Source organism: Corvus hawaiiensis, chromosome 3, assembly GCF_020740725.1.
Source record: "Corvus hawaiiensis isolate bCorHaw1 chromosome 3, bCorHaw1.pri.cur, whole genome shotgun sequence".
NCBI classification, from domain to species: Eukaryota; Metazoa; Chordata; class Aves; order Passeriformes; family Corvidae; genus Corvus; species Corvus hawaiiensis.
This window is the reverse complement of record NC_063215.1, coordinates 115,081,215-115,101,967: the sequence shown is the minus strand read 5'-3', so window position 1 is coordinate 115,101,967 and position 20,753 is coordinate 115,081,215. Positions and strand designations below refer to the sequence as shown.

The 20,753-nt window shown below is 37.9% G+C and overlaps 1 protein-coding gene across 6 annotated transcripts in view; it reads right to left on the bottom strand.

Annotated features, from left to right (window-relative positions):
- Window positions 1–380: 380 nt before the first annotated feature.
- The window catches only part of TASP1 (taspase 1), an 84,530-nt gene continuing 64,157 nt past the window's right edge, over window positions 381–20,753 (bottom strand). For all 6 annotated transcript variants that reach the window (XM_048298609.1, XM_048298614.1, XM_048298610.1 and 3 more), the window contains 3 exons: window positions 15,636–15,746; window positions 11,990–12,063; window positions 381–1,889 (listed from right to left, as the gene is read on the bottom strand). In XM_048298609.1, the coding sequence (XP_048154566.1) occupies window positions 1,794–1,889; window positions 11,990–12,063; window positions 15,636–15,746 (281 nt within the window). In that variant the 3' untranslated portion in view covers window positions 381–1,793. The remainder of the gene's footprint in view (window positions 1,890–11,989; window positions 12,064–15,635; window positions 15,747–20,753) is intronic.

The following is a 20,753-nucleotide window of genomic DNA, read 5'->3' as shown; positions in this document are numbered from 1 at the left end:
ATCATCTTCAATTTTTCACTCACTACATAGTGAAGGGTCCACACAATCATTTAATCATTAACCATGTGAGAGCAGCTCTAAGGGCTGTGACAACACAGCTTCGGCTGCATTGTTTCTGGAGTGCTGCAGGACAGTCCTTCATTTCCTCAGACCATGAGTGCATCACTGAGGATCCAACCTGGTATTTCGGCACAGACTATTTTAAGACAGGTACATTCCACGTTGTTGTTGTGCAATCTGGAAAGCTGCTGTTTCATACTATTTACAGAACTGTATTGAAGTATCTTCAACTATAGGGCTACACTGAGGTCACAATTAAAAAAACCACACACAGATGACAGTATCTCGATATATGCTGTAGTATAAAGGTGAAAATGAACTCAGGCTATTAAAAAAATTTATTCTTTTCCATGAAAGATTGGTACTACAATCAATATAACCATTTCATCAGTCAAGTATGTCTGTTATAGGCAGGCACAACATTACAAAACAGGCAAGTACAATGCCCGATTAAGCGAATACAGTCTGAATATCTATTCATCCACTATTTCTGAAAACAGAATTATCAAATATCCACCAGGGAAAAAAAGATGAACTATTTTAGTTTCTCTTTGGCATACTTATCAGGACAATGAATTAATTACAAAAGTCTTCTATTGCTGCCAGTGCTGTGAAGAAAAAAGGACTGAGTGGAAGGTTGTACGTCAGAACTCACTTTTAAGACTTGGGCAGCCTGGCTCACATATCCAAACTGGTGACACATGACAGTTCAGCTGCCAATGCTTCACGAGGCAGACAAGGATTACATTGTTTTACACTGCAGTTTTGTTGAAGGTATCAAAAGAGTTACAGTAAATTTATGCACAGTACTTACATATTACACACAGTTATATAAATACCCATGCTGTGGCTGGGCTTGAGGACGCTGCTTAAGCAATACAAAAGCTCAGTATCAGACCTCCCACCAGCCACTTAATACACATTGCACTTCGCATCCAGTAATATGTTCATTTCTGTACCTCTCTTAAAAATAGATTTAAAGCAGAAGTGAAGAATAATATCGCATCTTTCCATAAACTCTTCTTATTTACACTGTAATATTCCATTATACATAAAGACTGCGTTACGATACATTATCTTCATATAGCTTTTTGCAATACATACAGCTTGGAGCTATTAACATCTTGGTATGGGAACAGAGATATGACCTATAAGCCTATTTTAAAACAATTTGAGCCTTAATTTTGCTCTAGTTTGTTTCACTGAAACCATTCTTTGAACAAAAAAAAAAAAAAAATCCTCCTTATTGGAGAGGAAAAAAACAACTCGTGTTTAAACAACCTCTGGATTTCTTTTAACCACTGAGAAACTTAGAAACCATAATCATTTTAGAAACCATAATCATTTTTTGCATCATTATAAAGCCACTTCAAAGGCCTGTTACTTTTAAATTTAGAATATGAATGACAATTGTGACCATATCTTTAAATTTTTTTTTCTTAACTTTTGGTTATCTTTCAACATAAAAAAATGAGAACACCATCATTAATCATACATGATCTTTGCACAACTGGGGAGAGTTCCTATTTTATTCAGGGACAAAATAAACATGCACACAACCCCCATTCACGGAGTGAGAACATAAACTACAGCAGCACTTGTCTCAAGTTATGGTGCACATGGTTGCAATACGGAGTATAAAACAAAAGCAGAATTTCCAACATCTGTTAAAACACAAAAAAACTCCTATTGTACAAAAAAGTCATTCACATTCTTTGCAATGAAGTGAAGAATCAGCTGCTTTCTGGACTCTCCAGCCTGCAAACTCCTCCTTCTATTGCCACGGACTGTCCTGCCACAGCTCCAGGAGGAAGTCTTGAAATGTGAGTCTGTGGAGAAGTCAAGAGAATATTATGGACTGAGAAAAGGCAAAATTATGCAGGACAAAGTAAGCTTGTAAATACTGAACAATTAAGCTGTTCCCTCACCGAAGTCTGAGCATAAATTACAAAGCAACTTGAAAAGAAACTGAGATTCTTTTTCTTTTTTGATTGCATTGATGTTTAACACATGAAGAGAAAGACCATGACAGATGCATAGAAAAGGTAAACTGGATGAATCAGTGCACTGAAAGTAGAAAGAAATATCCAGAGTGAAGACAAAAGAAAATCATTCTGGCATTTCATGGTTTATAGGTCTATTTCTTAGGGAGATTCAGAAGTGTTTACTACTGCATACAGAAATACACCTTACAGAAATCTCAGACAGAATTAACTATTTCACAGAGCTAAACTAATACTTCAGAGCATAAGGCAACTGCAATGATCAGGATGCAAAGGAGAAATTTCTCTGCATAAAATACCTAGTCATCCACCTAAAAAACTCCAAAGACTTCCTGTTGCCAACTACCAAATAAATCAATCCAAAGAACAATTGTGTTTCTGCCAATAGGCATCTTTTCCACAGAAAGTTTTAAAAGCCTTTGAGAAGGCACTGGAACATTTCAGCCAGGAAGTGGGCGCGTGTGTCTGTGTACACAAAACTCCACTTTATAACTGAATTGTAACTCAGTGGCTGTAAAAATCTGTTAATGATCCTTTATATACTAGGGTATGCTTTATTAGATGGGCGAAAGCATCCACTTATGAAAAGATACTTTGACTTACTGTTAAGAGTAATGACTTTTTATCCCCTCTGCACATGTTTTTACACTGTGAAAACAGCTCATGTTATATTAAATTAGGAACTGGAAATGATTGCTACTATGGTATAAAGCTCACAACATAAAGTTGCTGGCATTTAGAAACTACAGCTTCCTGTAAGTGCAGCCCACAACATATTTGTTGGTACATACATTATCCCACTTAAAAGATTTAATTGGTGCAACTAAGGCCATGGGGTGTGACAAGAAGTACAAATGTAAAAGTTCAGTAAGAATAACTTGCATCAATTCAGCAGAAAATTATTTGAGATTCTAAACTCAGTTCATTACACTGAAGAGACATTTTGTGTCTCGGGCAGCTTCTTTTAATTCCTTTCTTGATAAGGGTATCGTGGTGCCTTCACTTAGGTGGTCTTGTTTTCAGTTAAATCACAGAACAAGATTTAATCAAAAACATTTCAATGTTTTCATTTTACAGCTGAAACTTTGATCTCTGGCTTTCCTGCTTGATATATGAACAAGTTCCTACTTTCAGAACAATTTCAGTTACAACTGTGACTTACCACTCCAAGAAGAAAATACTCCCTTCAGATCTGTTACAGCTTCCCCCAAAATGTAACTGACAATTTGTCAGTAAATGTCATTTCATAAATTAAAAAAAAAAAAAAGTAAAAGGAAGAAAATCAAGTGGAAGAAAGGTATTTTTTATTCTGTGACTGACAGATCCATGATATTTCTCCAGGTCTGTGAAAATTTCTAAATGAAAAGGGTAACAGTATAAAAGCAACACTGTTTGATGGGCATGGTAGCAAGTTTCCTCAGAGGAAGAATGCCACTGGGTTGTTGAGCGAGATACTGCAATCAGAGCAAACCAGTAAGTTAATCCTAATGAATTTTTGAGCAAGGAAAGGAAAACGTACAAGAGGGGATAAGCAGGTAGTCACTATCTATTAATACATTAGCAAGTAGCTGGCCTTAAATAGCTGCCCAAAACACATTTCCTATAGAAAACCTCATTTCCTACGTCAGGAAGAACCCATTTCCCATACACAAGACCCCAAACCACTATACACCAGCATCTGAAGACTTCCATTTACAGAAACACTGAAACCACACATAATAAAACATTTCTGAAAGCCTTTACTTGCATCCTGTGTATTTTCATACTTTCTATGATGGCGTAAATACAGATCTGGTTTACACTGACTACTTCTTTTTACTTTCACCAATGGCTGCCTTATGTAGAACAAAAATGAGACAGATCTAAGATGATATTGTTTCAGATGTGATTTAACAAATAATTTGACAGGATAACATTGCCATGTCAAGACAACTTCAGAAAACTCCCAAGCAAATTCTTACAATTATATCTCTCTTGTTCTTAACCATAAGAACAAACTTCAGTAAATAAAAAGAAACATCAAAGAACACTTAATATTTTTAAATTAACCGCAGAACTTATTTGTAAAGTTTGTTACATTTTTGTATCCCACCATCATATTTTACATTAAGTCCAGATTGCATAGTCAATTAGGTTTAGCTTTTAAAAACTTAAAAATAAAAAAGCAAACAAAAAATAATGACACTGGAAAGGTTTTAACTGAACTCAATTATTCTGTCAGCTTTACAAGTTGAATGAACCCACACCTGGAAGAAATTGTGCCTGGGACCAGAAAAAAAAAAGGGAAAATAAATAATTTTCCTGAATGAATCCTCCAGTCAGCTCCACAGAAGCCTCTCTTTGAGGAAAGAGTATGTCAAAGAATGGTAGATTAAGAATGATGGGGTTATCCATATCTTCAGCTTCATATATAGACGTTTTACAGTCCCAAGAATATTCTGATGTGATTTGCCTTCCTAGAGAAAAGGGAGGTTGGTGAGGGTCCGGGAGGAGATGAGGTACTGACAACTGGGACAACAATCAGTCACCACAGATTTTTGCTGCAGCTTAAAGGAGGAACCTCGTGCCCACAGTTCTACAGGAAAACAGGCAAGTGCTGGAAGAAAGATTTGATTTTTTGCTTCCTACCCCCCCCATAAAGCCCAAATGAGCTAGCCAACCTTCAGACGCTGATTCTTGCTCCATGTACTCGACATCCAAACACACAATGTTTCCTTCTTTCCCTCCTAACCAAACCAACATCATGGATCTATCGATCCCCCCAACCCCAGTGCTGCAGACTCTGGAATGTTACTCTCTCCCAGTGCTTTTTGATGCACACTGCAAAGTTTCCCACTACCTACGAAACTAACAGGTCTTTCTCCTCTGGAATACACGTTAACTCCTACAGGAACAATATACGGTTTCATCTTTTTGACTTACATTATTTCATGTCTCATAGACAAGGATTCTGAAACAACCTGGAGACCAAGGAACATGAAAAAGGTTTTCTTTTAAAGAGCTAGTCTCCTTCTTTTATTCATGTAAAAGTACCAGTTTGTCACAACTACTTAGGGCACTTTTCTTTCATTAAAAGCATAAATGCAATGTAAAATGAATATATAAAATTTAAGCCAGGAGACAGACAGTGCTGCATGAGAAAGCTGAAGTCAATAAAACGCTGCCAAGAGGACAGAGTACAACTACCAGATGGCAGCACATTCAGTTCTTAAGCAAATCTAGGGAGTGCTTCATGTGTTTAGCACTCTTATTACACACTCAGGATGTGCTTTAGACAGAATAATTTATAAAACAAACTTTTTCCATTCATTACACTATAGAGATGAAATATAATGAAAGACCTAGTATGCCATATCCTTAAGGAAATTGCTTTCTACAGCTTTGCTCCTTGAAAAAAGGAGTACCACCAAACCCATATATTCTTAAGAAATTTGGAGCCTTCTAGCTGTGTACACACTTCCACCATCAGAACCATCTGACCACACATTCTGAATTTATTTTGTAAGCAGTAAAAGCCCATTTTGGCAGCAGCTCTGCTGCTCTGTCTCCTGGTAATCTCTCCTCCACCATGGTTTGTATGTACACCTGTAGTATGGCAGGAGAAGGTGCCCCACAAAATACTGGCAACTGCTGCTATCAGAAAATGCCGTGTGCATCTTGTTTGGTGAAACCTTAATAAAGAAAAAAAATGGGGAAAAAATAGAAAGAAAGAGAGGCTCCAGAATATTGTCCTTGTTGGGAAACAACTGATGATGGGGTGATTCTGGTCTCACTGCACTGAAAGTAATGATTTAAATACAGGTTGCATAGGAAGTTAACAGTTTTCCAAGCTCAAATTCATTCTGTGATTTAAGTATATTACTACAAACTATTTAGGTCTCTAACTAAATCACTCATACTTGTATCAAGACAGCCTAAAGACACATACCAACCAATCATCAAATCAGCTCAGCACCCCAGGGTTTTGTAGAGGTATTCTAAAACCCTGTCATGTATCTTCAAATGTGATTTGTATCATTGTGAACTGCAGGTGCTAAGTCAGGTTACTGCATTTATATTTGCATACCTGGACACACAGTCCCATCTTCCCTACCTCACTCTGTCAGTCAAATGCAGGGAGAGTTCCAGAACTACTGGCTTTATGCAAGAACCCAATCCAAAAAGTGAACTTATCTTCTCATCTCAGAGCCTGTTGATTTCCATGAAGGTCTACGAGCCAAACATTTTAACTAGTATCTTAGCACTAAAGGTTATTTCCAACAAATAGAATTATTTTTATGAGAGAACTGGATGGTCCACTGTATGCCCAGAGTACTTTTCAAATGAAAATTTCTGACTGATTCCCCAGTCTCCAGACAAGAGTGAAGATTAAAGAAAATAATTAGAACAGTGACATATACTTTTCCTGTCTCATGAAGTTAAAAGACTGTCTCTGTAGTCTGAAATGAATGACTGAATTATTTGACTTCGTATTTCTGCTCACTGAACAGGCTCAGTAAATTTTTCCACTAATTTTCAAAATAGAATTAGGATTCTTCCAAGATGTCTTTCTTCACCCAATGAGCACTGGAAAACTGCCCTTCTCCTGACAAAGGGCTTTCACAGACCTTTTACTCACAAAGTCAAATACAGAAGCTCATCCTCAGAAAACCAATAATAATCACTACAACCAGTGTTTGTCACATGTATCACTTCAAACATAGAGGGAAGGACTTCTGCTAAATTTTACAGCATCAGTAAAGGCGAACAAATCTGATGATGACAGCTTACATATCCACAGGAAAAGTGAACTGGAGATGGTCTCCCTGTCCACCATGTTTGCTTATACTGGAAAATGAAATTAACTGTCAAAGATAAAAGTTTCTGTTTGCACATCACAACCACAACATTTGGTGTGGACAGCACTTGCTGCTGATGGATGTTTTCAAGCACAGCAATATGTAACACTCTCCACTACTGCTATACCACGTCTTGCAAAGCAACGTGAATTTGGTTCATTTGAGAATGGAAAGAATGGTTCATGTAACTTTGCATTATTAAAACCTGCCATAACATAAAGCTTAGCATTTCATGTTAAAAGAACTGAATAGCTGCCAAAAAGAGATTTAAACTGGCAATTGAATTGGATTATATTCAATATTGCAACTGGACTTTTTAAATTTGCTGTCTAAGTCATCCAGCTGTTAGGAAAACTAAAGCCTATGAGGCTGAACTACAAGGATATCTCAAAAGTATTGCAACATTTACAATAATTGCCAAAGTTTGCAACATTTATAGAGATCATATAGCAGATTTATAAATACTAAGAAATATAGTGAGCTGATAGATTATTTCAAATACTTACACAAAATAAATTACCTAAACTGCATTTTGCTGCTATCAAGGCTGGATCTTGCCCTGGAAAAAAAGCGCTCTGACTTCAAATACTCTTGAAAACACAGTGAGGAATTACCTATCTAGGAGCAGAAACATCAGCCACCACCAACTATTCTCCCCATGACAAGACACTTGTCAGATCCAGGAAGAAGTAAGTATCCCAGCCACTTACACTTTCTGCATACAGAATATACTGCAGGACTTGAGTAAACAAATATTCTGCAGACCCTGTCTGAGATAAAAGGGCTCCTGTCTGATTATGCACAGATACACAACATTAAATCAAAGAAAGGCTGCCTACCCACAGCCAGAAACTTCAAGAGATGCCATTGGTATGTGAACTCACATTGCAGGCATACGCTGCACTGTCATTTGAGATTGAAGAATTTATTTTCCTTTGAAGCAACCTCCATTGGGCAAGCAGACAAGGAACAAGAAGATATGAAGTCTTTGTAACTAAGAAGAGTCAATTGACTTGTGCAACCTAACCACTAACACCCCTTCCTTCCCATTCCTCATTTAAATCTAAAATCACATTATGGGTGAATTGAAGGAATTATTAAGTATTACACATCATCCATGGCAGTATGAACAGAGCTGCAAGAAGCAACACAGAGTAGAGCTATTTCCCAGTGCTGACAACAAAAATGCTTAAGCTCTCAAAACACAACCCAATAAATTCAGGAAAATAGGAAATGATAACTAAACCCTGCCAGAGTAACTTTAAAGAAGTCAGAGCCCCAGTAACAGAGTGACCTTCTTAGCTGAAGCTATGATCAGTTGTTGGATCTATTATGGATCCATAAAAAACCCTAAGCATCTGGAAGGTTATTCTGAGGACTAACTAGTATCTCAGAAAAAGAAAATCTGGACTGGAAAAAAAATAATTGCTGATTTAATATCTTAAATTCATATCTCATAATTCATGAGTCAGTAACACAATAACAAAAAAAAAAAAAAATCCTCCTCAGTTCATGCAGTTATTTAACCTCCCAGTCCTTCAATCTAGAAGTCATAACCTTTCCTGATGCAGCAGTTACTGCTACAAAAGGAGCTGTGTGAGCGCAGAGGGAATCCACAAACTAATGTTTTCTATCTGTTTCTATGTACTCTCATGGCTGCAGCCCAAAACTTGCACTGCAGCCCAGAATATTCCAACAGCCTCACTACTGATAGAAAGAGCTGAGCATCAGCTACTGTGACAACTCTACCATCACAGAGGTGGCAATACAAGACCTTCCTTCAAGAGATCTTGGGAAGCCCATCCATCTTCCCAAAGAACAGGTCTGATGCTGAAACAATCTGTCACAGTATTGCTTCAGGAAGGAAGTTTGGGTCCAGAAGCTCCTAAACCAGAGTCTATCTGCCCCTTGAGCTCATAACTGAGGTTCCCAAGCACCATCCTGGGTTAGGTGCAGCACCAGGCGGTGCAGGTTAGTTCAAGAAGTAAAGGAAAGAGCCAAAATGCTCAGATGAAAGCTTGTGTCCTTCCACATCCAATTTGTGACAAATGCTGGCACCAAGTGATTATGAAGCTGCTTGTGTCGAGAAGGATGACAAGAAAAAAAGAAAAGCACAGCTGAACCAGCTAAGATATGCCTTGATTAGCTGTTTGTGGCATAAAAATCTGAGGGAAGCTACTGGGCCATCCACCATGCAGGTGCTGGAGATGACATTGCCAGAGCTACGAGTGGTGGAGGAGCTGAAATAGCTCCAGCATCAAGAAAGAGCTGATAGGACACACAACCAGAGGTGACTGTGTCAGTAATAAGGTGTGAACTTAGTTCATCTGGCAAGGCTATGCAGGATTTTTAAAGCAACATTCAACCAAAAACTTTAATCCAACAGGAAATGGTGTCTATTCCAGGCAACTGGTTTAAAAAAAAAAAAAAAAAAAAAAAAGACTGGACACCTTTCCAGAATGTATGCTTCAAATCAAACCACTATTACTGCACAGCTCTTCCAGGCTCAGCCATCTGGTGCTGGTGAGCTAACATTCAGGCAGTTTGATCTGGAGGTGAGCGGCCAGCTGCAGAACCCAGTCTTCCCTAAACTGGGAGCAAACAAACCCCTGGTGCAAGGGGTCAGTCCTTGGGAGAGCTAACACTGCTAAAGCCAGAAGCACCCGCAGGTCAGGGTGTACGTACCACTTCAAGCCAATGATTCCACTTTCCTGCCCCACTGTTCTTTTAAGGAGTTAACTGGTTGTCTCCATGTCTTGAGCACACCAGTGTCTGCAGGTGAGCTGCATCTGCCTTGTGTGTTTGCCTTGTAAGAAAGGCATCCTGTACCTCCACAGTTTCCATCTGGGGTTCAGAACCACCATTTGCTAGGTCCTGTTATGAACTGCATTAACCCCCCATGCCCTAAGAACCACACTAAGACTGTAAAGCAGGTTCCTCTTTTCCTTACTATGTACCCCTTTATATGATTCTAATATTAGTCTAGTTCATAAGAGCAGACACTTAAAAACCTTCTAGCTTTTTAAGTCTTGCTTTTTATTTTTTTCATCTTCATTAAATTGTTGATTAAATTGAACCAGTCCAAAATCAGCCACTGTGACAACCCCTCAAAAAACAAAAAAACAAAACTCAAGTCCTAGACCGATGAAAGAAATAAAACCTGAAGGTCTTTACCACCCTAGAAAAACAGGAAAGCAAATGTTTCCTTACAAGATGCTGCCTAATAATTTTGCTATGGTACCCATAAACAAGTGATATTTTATACTTTTATGAACTCTTATCCCATTATTCTTTCATGGCAAGCACTCAAAATTAACTGTGGCAAAACAGTCACTCTGTTAAAGAACAGAGGTTTGTTTTTTTTTCACTTGCAATACATTGTGTTCTATTTCAAGCCCAGTTTTCCATCTATAACTTAGTCCTAGTTGTAGCAGAACAAAATTCCAGCTTTTATGGCAGAAGACTTTTTTTGATCAATAGAAGTCAGCAGCAAAAGCGTTTGTGGTTTTTCTCTGGAAAGCATTTGTGGCCACAGACTCAAAGAAGGAAGAAAGGGAGGGGGATTAACTCTTCAGTGAAGGTCAAAAACATAATTTAAAAGTGAACCAAGAAGAGCAGCTGTGTCTGTCAGCACAATCAGGATTACCAGCTGGAGAATTTACCAGCAGTATGAAAACAATGCACACCAGATGTCAAATGTTGCAACTGTGAGTAGGAAAGCAACTCTGGGCATGGCACTGTCATGTTAATACACATTACCGGACAGATTTCATATTTAGCATTTATTTATTAATTAGACACTACCAGGAAGAAACAAAACTTGAGCTTTGCAGTGTAAGTCAGAGGCAGGTGTGCACACTGGAAACATTTAACATCCTTTATTCTCAGTTATTCTTTCACTGCAGACACAAGACAACAATTTAAAAGCTAACTAGCAAGTACTAGAACATCTGTAGCTGAACTTGCTTTAGTTTCGCTCATTTCAATCTGAGCTTTTAACTTCAGTTTGGACTTTTCTCAACAAAATCTGAAATAAATATTAAGAAAAGAATCATAACCACACTCTCTTCCATGGATAGTTATCTGGAAAGAATTGTACCTAAGTTACGCAAAAGCGAAGCAAATCCTTCACTTGTATCTCTACCAGCACTTCCTTCATCAACTGCTTGTTATCTTTCTTGTCTTTCTGGGGCGTTCTTGTCTTTTTTTCCTGCACATTTTATGCCTTGAGGATGAACTCATCCATTCCCAGTGCTTGAAACAGAGTGTGACACCAGTTTTGCTATGTAAAATATCTGATGATGATTTTCTTCTTTTATACCTTGGTATATTCTTTTATTACCACCTTGGTCACATCCCCCTTTGCATTAATGCCTACAGAAATTATGACTGTCTCTGCTTGCAGCTTCTCCCATGTTCATCCCTGTTCTCCAAACATCTCTCCTAAATGCTCTAGTTGCTATGTAACAGTACCCTCCTTTTTCTCCCTTCCATGCTCTTTTCCTAAGAATGGATGGCTCATCCACTTGGTTAATCCCTACTCCTTGATCATGATGTGACAGAATTTTCCAGTTTTCACTGCTAAATTCAATTTTAACATAATACTTCTCTCATTAAAAATAAATTATAAGGCCCCAAAAAACTGAAAATATGGATGGCAATATTGGAATTATTTATCAGAGAGGCTATTCTAGGAACTTGTTTGAAGTTTGTTTTATATCTTCCTTGATGGTGCAATTGCTTTAGCTGAAGGAAGACATGCCCACAGAAAAACATGGTACCAGCATAGCTGAATCAAGATGGATAAAGTTATTCAAATACAATTACTGTCAGCAGAAGGAATGGACATGTTCGTGGCACCTTATCCTGACATGAATCATATGTTAGGATAGGGTTGTTAACTACTGCAATTAAAAAAAGAAATTAGAAATGCCTAATCAATTGACACATTTAACTGCTTGGGCACCCATTACTTTTGCTATTCTCTTAAAGATAGAAATTTCTTACATATTTCATTATCATTAATACAAATTCTCCTTAGCTTCTGCACTCATTTTACTGTATTACAGCCTATTTCTCATGGCTTACCTTAGCTTTGCCATCCTGTGCAGACATATATCCAACACACATGCTCTCTGTTGTATGGCTCCACAGAAATTCCACTATAAAAGAAAACGCAAGAAGTTACAAAGACGCCTAGGTTTAAAATACAAGATGTAATTTAACAAGACTAGTATCTTGAGGAACAAACATAGCAAGGTTAAAAAACAACGAACAAAAACTACTTACCAGAGTAATTAAGTCTCAAAAGAAACAGCTATCAAACAAACAAGATTTTCCTGACTATTCTCAGTCACACACTGCAGAACTAATACTCAGAATGAGAGTGTTACTTCAATGATATGGAGCCTCCAAGATGAGAAATACATCAGCTGCAACTGCAGTTAAAAGACTGGACCAATCTCTAAAGCAGTGGCCTGTTCCACCCATGAAGTAAAAGCTGATAGAATGTGTGCTTGTCTGCCTTGAGCCCAGACAAAAGCACCCTACAACAAGCATTTTTTTTCCACAGAACTGAGCATACATATATAAATTGTATATAATTATCATTAGGTAAAGGGGGATTTGCAGCTTAGCTGCCCAAGCAGGATACAGGAAAACATGCACATATAGTCAAGTCTGTAATATGGGAATTGAAGATATAGAGCAGGCAGGAAAGACATCTGGTAAAAGCAAAATTATCCTGCAGAAAAAGCAGGAGAGGTGTCTGATGGAATCAGAGTAACATGCACAATAAGAAAGAAAGATTTCTGGGAAAATTTGAGCAAGTCCTGGATTCAAAAGTATGCTGAATTACAACAGCAGATGCAAACACCCCGTGTCTTTGTGGAGAGTGTAAGGAGCACCAAAGGTAAGAGAGGAAAGACAGATGGAGAAGAAATCCCTATCAAAGCAGTCTCAGGTCTGATTACCTGGACTTCCAGCACCAGGTATACAGCATCAGCTCTCTGGTCCTGCACTCACCACTAATTTAAGATGTCAGTGTTAAAGACCAACTGTCGTGCTTGCAGTGATAATGATTAAGAAAACTAATAGCTGCTCACATGTATTGTTAATGCCTGTTAATCCAGTATGGTGCTGTCCCTGAAGTCTTAAAAGTGTCCTGATTTATGAGTTAACAGCCTGTTCCAGTGATCTTTAATTGCCTGATACATATGCAGGTATCTTTATGCACACAAACACATTCCTACTCAGCTGCAACCCAAAATTCAGACAAAGAGCACATTATTCAGATGTTCAGCTCTCTGTCAGTGGAGCTTTATAAACTGCCACACTGTTTTCTTCCTGCTCTGTGTCATGGCCATTTTTCTTTGTGTTCATAAAGTCCATAATTTGGGAGGAGGGAAAGAAAAAGAATAGCTGATCAGAATTCAAGGCATTTCACAGAATTCTGTAAAAGGTTTAAAAAAATGCACTGAAGCACAAATTCTTCCTCTGGATTATGGAAGGTGTCTTACATGAATTACATGAGATGCCATGAAAAGATATTTCCACATTATTTCTTTTGAGAGTGACTTTCACATACTGCAAAAAAGCATCACTAGATGGGTTTAAAACTTTTACTCATTCCTATTCCTCACGTTCCTTTAACGTGGCTGATGAAGGTCACAGCACGCTGAGCACACTGATCCTTTGAACCACTTCTCCTTGCATAGCAATTAAACCAGAGCAGGAGATCAAAGGTTAGATGATCCCAGCAAGACTTGAAGATTCTGACAGATATGCAGATATCATCATAAAAGAAAAATGAATTTCACTGAGGTGTGTGCTCTGCTGCCCCATAACAGATTCATGACTGATACCACCAAAGGTGAGTCAAAAGCTTTCAGAGAGTGAAACATATCCAGCACAATCAATGTGTGTTTGATGGGGCCAGCCTCCCCTTGGCACCCCAAAGGCTTCACTGTCAGTGAAAGCATTTTTTTTTGAGACAAATTTAATCCCACCTTTTAATTTTGAGAAGTTGGGAAACAGTTCAGGTCAAATACCCTCAAAATATAATATCTCTGCCTTTGTTAACTACCAAAAATAGCCTGTACTAGCATGATCCTTGGTTACTGTTAGCCATTACAAGTAGTGGAACTACAATGAAAATTCAAAATTACATGTGAAGATGTAATGATTACATCTTCAGATACATATATTTTCAACCATTTAGCAAGCCACTTCCTTGCCATTTGTTTCAATATTAAAAAGAAATAAATAAAGATGATCCCTGTAACAAAGACATGAGAGTTTCTTATTCTATACATGAAGTTTTTCACTATTCACCAACTTATTTTCAGTCCAAACAACACAAATACTACATATGTTAAATTATATATTATCTCAGCATACATTATAAGGCAGGAAATTTCCATGGTACAGAAAAAGTACTGCGCTACAGTTAATCTCAATGTTATTTCAGTGGAAAGAAAACCAAAAATCAACAGACAAATATTCTTTACTTATGATGTATAAGGGGATTTTAGAAATTAACTTTTGAGGAAAAAATGCCAAACCTTCATTAACAGAATATGTTCTCTTACATGAATGACAAACATTAAATGAATAGAAAAAAATCACTCCCAAACCTCAGGAATTGCAGGTTAGGTTGATCTTGTTCTTATTTAATCAGACTTGTATTTTGCATTTTCTTAACTCTTTTTTTAATGATAGAATTTATGTTGTAGGATGCTGTTGCACTAGATAATGTCACACTTTAATTCTGGTAACATAACCCCAGCCTATATTAGACAGGTCAATGTGACCCAATAAATAAGCACATAGCTCCACATCTGAGGAGCACCACAGGAAAGGAGATGGCACAAGTATCATCCTGAAGTAATTCATATGCCCCTAATCCCAAATTCCTTCCTTTAAAGAGGCTTTACTGTCTCAGGGTTGTATTTCCACCCTGTTCTGCTCATAGCCTAGAGCCTTCCATTTCCATCTGTTTCTCCCACACAAACCACTTGACAGTTTTCCATAACACATTTTTCTGCCATAAAGCAGCAAGATAGGGATTGTGTTTCCAGGACAGAAACAGGGCTGAAGGGATGTAAAGCCTTTTTGGAACCAGCCAGCTACTGGTGGAGGCAAAGTCCAGGCTCCTGCTGATTTCAGTATAAGCAGCAGAAAGTCCTGTTTGGTGCAAATGCAAATAGTAACTGCGGCTTATCTGAGCCCATTTTCCTGGCCATTACCAAGAATAAACAACCATAAACAACTTCCCTTACAAATTTTAAGTGTATCCTCCAAATTCACACACTTTCTTCTGCAAAACGGAGGAATAAAGAACTTTTTAGAAAGCATTTTTCACATATAAGCTACTGAGAAGCAGTAAACAGCTACATGCATTACCCCCAGCTAAAAATGCAATTTTTCCTATGAGGAACACATCCTGCCTCGCCTCAAGCAACTATTATATCTATGCCATAGACTGAGAAGGATCCCACACAACCCTCTGAATGACAATTCTGCTCAGAAATAATGAGTCAGACAGAATGCTCTTTTCCAGAGTTTTATTAGTATTAGCCTTATTTGTTCCCTATTTCGCTTTCTAGATTTTTATTATTTCAATTTCAATTCTTTTTGTTCTCTCTGTGCCTTTCAAACATGCACAGAGATTTTATTTCACCTGCCACTTTGAGTTGGCACCCAGCTGAAGTAAAAATGAATAACAATTTCTTACCTAGTAAAGTTGGCTTTTCCTGTGAGGATTCAGGCTCTGCTGAACACCTGCAAGAGCGGAGAACTATCACACCTCCAAGTACACCATCTTCATTGGCTAGGAAAGGTGAACCTGGGCAAAATCGTTGGGGAGAATTATTTGCAATAGGAAGAGCTTCTTGGGCATTTTTTTTAATTTGACTTTCTGCCTTCCCCCTTTAATCTCATCACTAAGGGTAGAAAAGAGTGACAGGTCAAAAAGTGCTTTTACAAAAGCCTCAGTTCTATTTTTCCTAAGTGTTTCAAAAGAATAATCTTCTACAATGTTAATCTACTAATCCACCAGTAATCAAAAAAATGAAGAGCTACATGGAAAAAAACAAACATATTAAAAATTACATTTGTGAGTGCAAACCTACTTGTTCATGGATCGAGGAAAACATAATAATGAAAAACAGAGTGTCAAGCTGAAAAAAAAATTGCGACTCAGTATTTGGTTCTTTCTGTTCTATAATTAATATAAAGACATATCTAAAAAAATCAAGCAAATTTGGGTCATTTTTACAGTTTATTCATTTTTTCCAATTTAAAGCCCTTTGTACAGAGATACCATCAAACTGCTAGAGTCTGCCTTGCTTGAAAAGTTTGGTGAATACTAGCAGAAAAGCCTAAGCACATCCTACTTTTTACAGTAGCTTTTCTGATGTTAATTTAAGACATAGGATATAAAAGTCTTCTATCAGAAGCTGGAAAAGCTTTAAAGTTAGCTGAACCAAGCCTAAGTATTCTTTCTCTGGTTTGCAATTTCAATTAAGATTCCTATAGCTTTAAATGTGGAAACAATGGTATAATTTACATACAATTTAAAATGTCATGAACCACAAAATTAATCAAGTTCTTGCACTTAGGCCCACAGACATCCTAGTTACAAATCTGCATTATACTGTCATTTAAAATTGAACACACAATTGCAACAGCCATTTCATGTCATTCTCTTCAATTCTTTCTTTTAAATAAATTAGTGTACAGACACTAATTTGCCAGCCACAAGAAGTTTAGAGCAGATCTATTCATCGGACTCCTTTAACTTGCCCACAGCTATTTGTATGATTAAAATTACTCCTTTAATGCAAATAACAACAAAACAGCCCAATAAAATCCAACTTCAAGCTTTACCATAAGGAAAACTAAAAGCTTTACTGTGTTTTCTCTAAACATTAGAGCAACCACCTTCGAAAGTAATACAAGGTGGCCACTGCAATAGAAGCCCACGTTGCAGGAAGATAATAAAAGCAGTATGCTTAATAAACAGTAATATCTTATTTGATCTAATGCAAACAGATACTATCTTTAAAGTGCCACTTTGTAAAAGAACTATTACCACTTACAGTTACACCTCCTGTATTACTCACTGACTGCGACCAAATCCCTGTGAAACAAGAATCCAGCCCATGATAAGGCAATCGATAACAAAGCAGGAAAATATGTTTGGTTAAAATAGAAACACAAGCCTTGGAAAGTTGTGAAGAGTTTTACCCCCCAAGTCAAAATCAGGCACTTCAAAGACAATGTCTTTACCTGAACTTGGTCTGCAGACCTAATCTTACACTAAACTGCACAAATGATTTAGGCTCTAAGCCATTCTGTGGCGAAAAGTCAGAAAAAGTTCAGGTTTGTTTTTTAATAAGCAGTCTCTCCTTCCCTTTCAAGGGCTGTGAAAAGATTCTTCCAAGGTTCTAGAGAAAAATATTAATTTACTCTTTAATTAGAACGGTTAAAAAGTTTTACTTCGGCAGAACACAGCCAGCAAACAGTACTCACAGCAGACAGTATATTCAAGCACACAGTAAAACACTAGGACTGTAGGAATGCACATAATACCAGACACCAACTACTGATTATAGAGTTGGTGCTACTGAAGCCTTGCTCTAGAAATGCTTCCATTAGTTTAATCACTTTTTTCAGGAGTTTTGTTTCTCCCACACTCTGCAAAAAATAAATGAAAGAGAAGTCTGTAAATAAGCTAATTATGTATTTCTTCATTTTCCCAGTATTTTTGTCAACTACACCATCATGACTGATCAAATTCTCAGTGATCCGAGTAACTTGTATAGGGTCTTTTAAAATCTTACAAGGCTTGGTGTGGCGGTGCAAGTGGCTGCAGCCACCCTGACCCCACAGGGAACCCCGGAATACAGAGCTCGGGGGGGGCACCAACGCTTAGAGACTGCCTCGCGGTGAGGGTGAGATCCCACCACCCCTTGATTCGGTGATTTGCCTATTCTAGCCCGGTTGGTTCTTGTTCTCCCCGCCCTGTTTTATGTATAAGTTTGTAAATATTCATTTCCCTTAGTTAAATATGTATCAGTTCTAGAAGTTTCTCTGTTACTCGGTACCGCACTGGCTACCCCCTGTAATCCCTCCTCTGAGCTATCCCCATTGGTTACCTCGTTGTCAATCCCGCTTCCTTGGCCCTACCCTATTGGCTGAATCCCTTATTCCCGCCTTTCCTGCCCCGACTGTGAGATCCCTGGACCCTCTCCAAAATTTGCTCTTCGTCCCTGGAATTTTCACCGCAATAAACGTGCTCATGGAACCCATATGAAGAGTCACTCCTTCCTTCTTTGCCTCTGCCTGCGTGCCCCCACAGCTCAGCTCAGGATAAGCTCCTTCGGGCGAGGAGCTCACCCTCCCCTCCTTTTCGTGTGGCGAGCTGCGGGTTTAGAGGGTGCAGCCAGACCTTTGGGCTTCTTGTTTTCTGGCTTAGCACCCCCTCAGCTTAGCAGTGTATTTCTTTCCATGTGGAAAGTCTGCAGCAAAACACGTAATGTGGTGGCTAACACTGTATTTTTATCAAAATTCTTCCATTTTTGCAGGGATTTCTTTGCAAGAATGAAATACTCATCTTCAGTGAAACAGAATGAGAAAAGCAACTGCTCAAAGCAAGTGTTTTGTGACACATATTTTGAAAGAGGGTTTAAATAAGTAATTTAAAACTTGAGCTTCAAGCACATAAGACGAAATCTTCAGCTTACAGCTTCACCAAAAAAGATGCTCCACCTCTACATAAACAACTGAGAGCCCCAGTTCTGTCAGCATAAACAGCATTTATTTATTGACATTAAACATGGTGTCCATTACATTGCCCTAAATATGCACACTATTTTTTCTAAACAAATTACTTCCTTCAACAAATAAGCACCATGGAAGCTTTACTGCAAGTCCACAAAACTCAAAAGGCTTTGAAGACCACTCAAAAGCTGGAAAACTGACTATTAATTCAGCCTTTGCTTGAGTACACTGCCACCCTACTGCAACTAGAAAACTCCAGAAGAGGATTAACTTAATAGCACTACACCTGATAAAAGCATGATAAAAGTCTTAACTTCAGCACTCATAAAACACAATAGATGGGCAAGACTGACTTCTTTAAGAATGATGCAGGTTGGGCCCTTGGAGTAAGAAGATGTTGGTTATGTCACGTGAAACCAGGTTACACTGCACCAACTTTGTAACAGTACTACTGGTGTGAGAGAGAGATTAATAAAATTACTTAAAGTGACTTGTAGCAGGTAATTTGAATGGAGTATTGAACCAAATATCTTAGAAGTTTGTGTTATGCAAACAAAGCAAAGATGATGGGAGACATTATCTCTCCTACAGTCAAAAACAGAGCCTTGCTTGCCCTTTTGATCTTCTACACCATTTCATCATCACCTGCAGAATGAGCATTACTCTTGGAATGGTGGGAGAAGTCTGAAAAAAGAACATACCCCTTGTTTTCATCTCCAAACACAAGCAGCAGATGAAGACACAAACACAGTCACTGGCACAACCCCACAACGGTTCAGGATCTTCCCACCCCCACCACTTCCAAGGGCCACCCTGCTTCCCCATTTCTGCTGAAGGCTGCCATTCCCAGAGACATCAGAAGCAAATTGTGTGACTACACCCTCACCCATCCTGAATGCCTTCAGCAGCAAGTTCAGCTAAATCATTTCAGTGCAAAATCAGCAACAATAGAGTGTGTGTCTCCAATTCACTGCCTAAGGTATGGGGAATCAAACTCTAAAAAGTGTCAGTAAAAACCAGTTGCCTACAATAATATTAAAGTATTCCATGTTACAGTAAATTCAGGCTGTTTCTCTGCTCTTAAAAATTAGACTCTAAGCCAAATTAAATACGTGCTGATCAGCTTGTTGTTTAAAAGTTACTTATTTTCCAATTAAAGGAATTTTTCAAAAAATGTTACAAGAGTGATTCAAACATAATACGTTTTTTAAACAAAGATCTTTCTAGATATGCAGAGTTACTGATGATGATTACAATTACGTTAAAGAGTGCATTTTAACACAGCAATACAGTGCAAATGAGTAGGTCTACAGTACACAAAATTCCAGACAGTCGAATGCTATCTGTCCATCATTAAATCTGTAAAAATAATGGTACAAAACCAGTATTATATTTTATTTCTAAAGAGAATCCCTGTACCATACACAGGAATTAATCTGAGTGTTCTCAAAACACTGTGAATTCAAAGGTTAGGAGCATATTTCACTCATTTAGTTCTAAAACTCATTTTGTTACAGCCAACCCATTGAGAAAAAGAAATAACAGTGCAGACTTCTGTAAAAAATAACAATGTAAGTAATGACTTTTTTATATATACATTACATTTAACTAGTATTTCAAGAGAAAGAGAAAAGGTGGAACTGAAATACTGCCATGCATATTAAAGGCAGAATGTTTCTCACTAGAAGGAAAAAGTTATTTGGCTCCCACCTCCTACACCATTTTTGCTCTCTGTACTCTTCAGAAAGATAGATTTTCCCATACAAATTCAAAATTTAGTTAAAACCAAAATACGCCTACTAGCCAAAAATACTGTTTTCCACTGCAATAAAATAGAATTGCTAGATAAATCTTTGATCTAATAGCTTGCTAATGACAAAATTACAAAACCTTGGGCTTTAAATATCATTTTAAGTCTCATGAAGCTCTGTCTTCCTTTCCCAGTTACACTGGCATACCACTGAGGAATGCGGCATGAAAAATCCAAAGCAGAACTTCAACTGCAGCATTAACTAATAATGTTAGCACTGGCTGGCCACACCAGAGAGAAGGGGTAGGAAAAAAATGA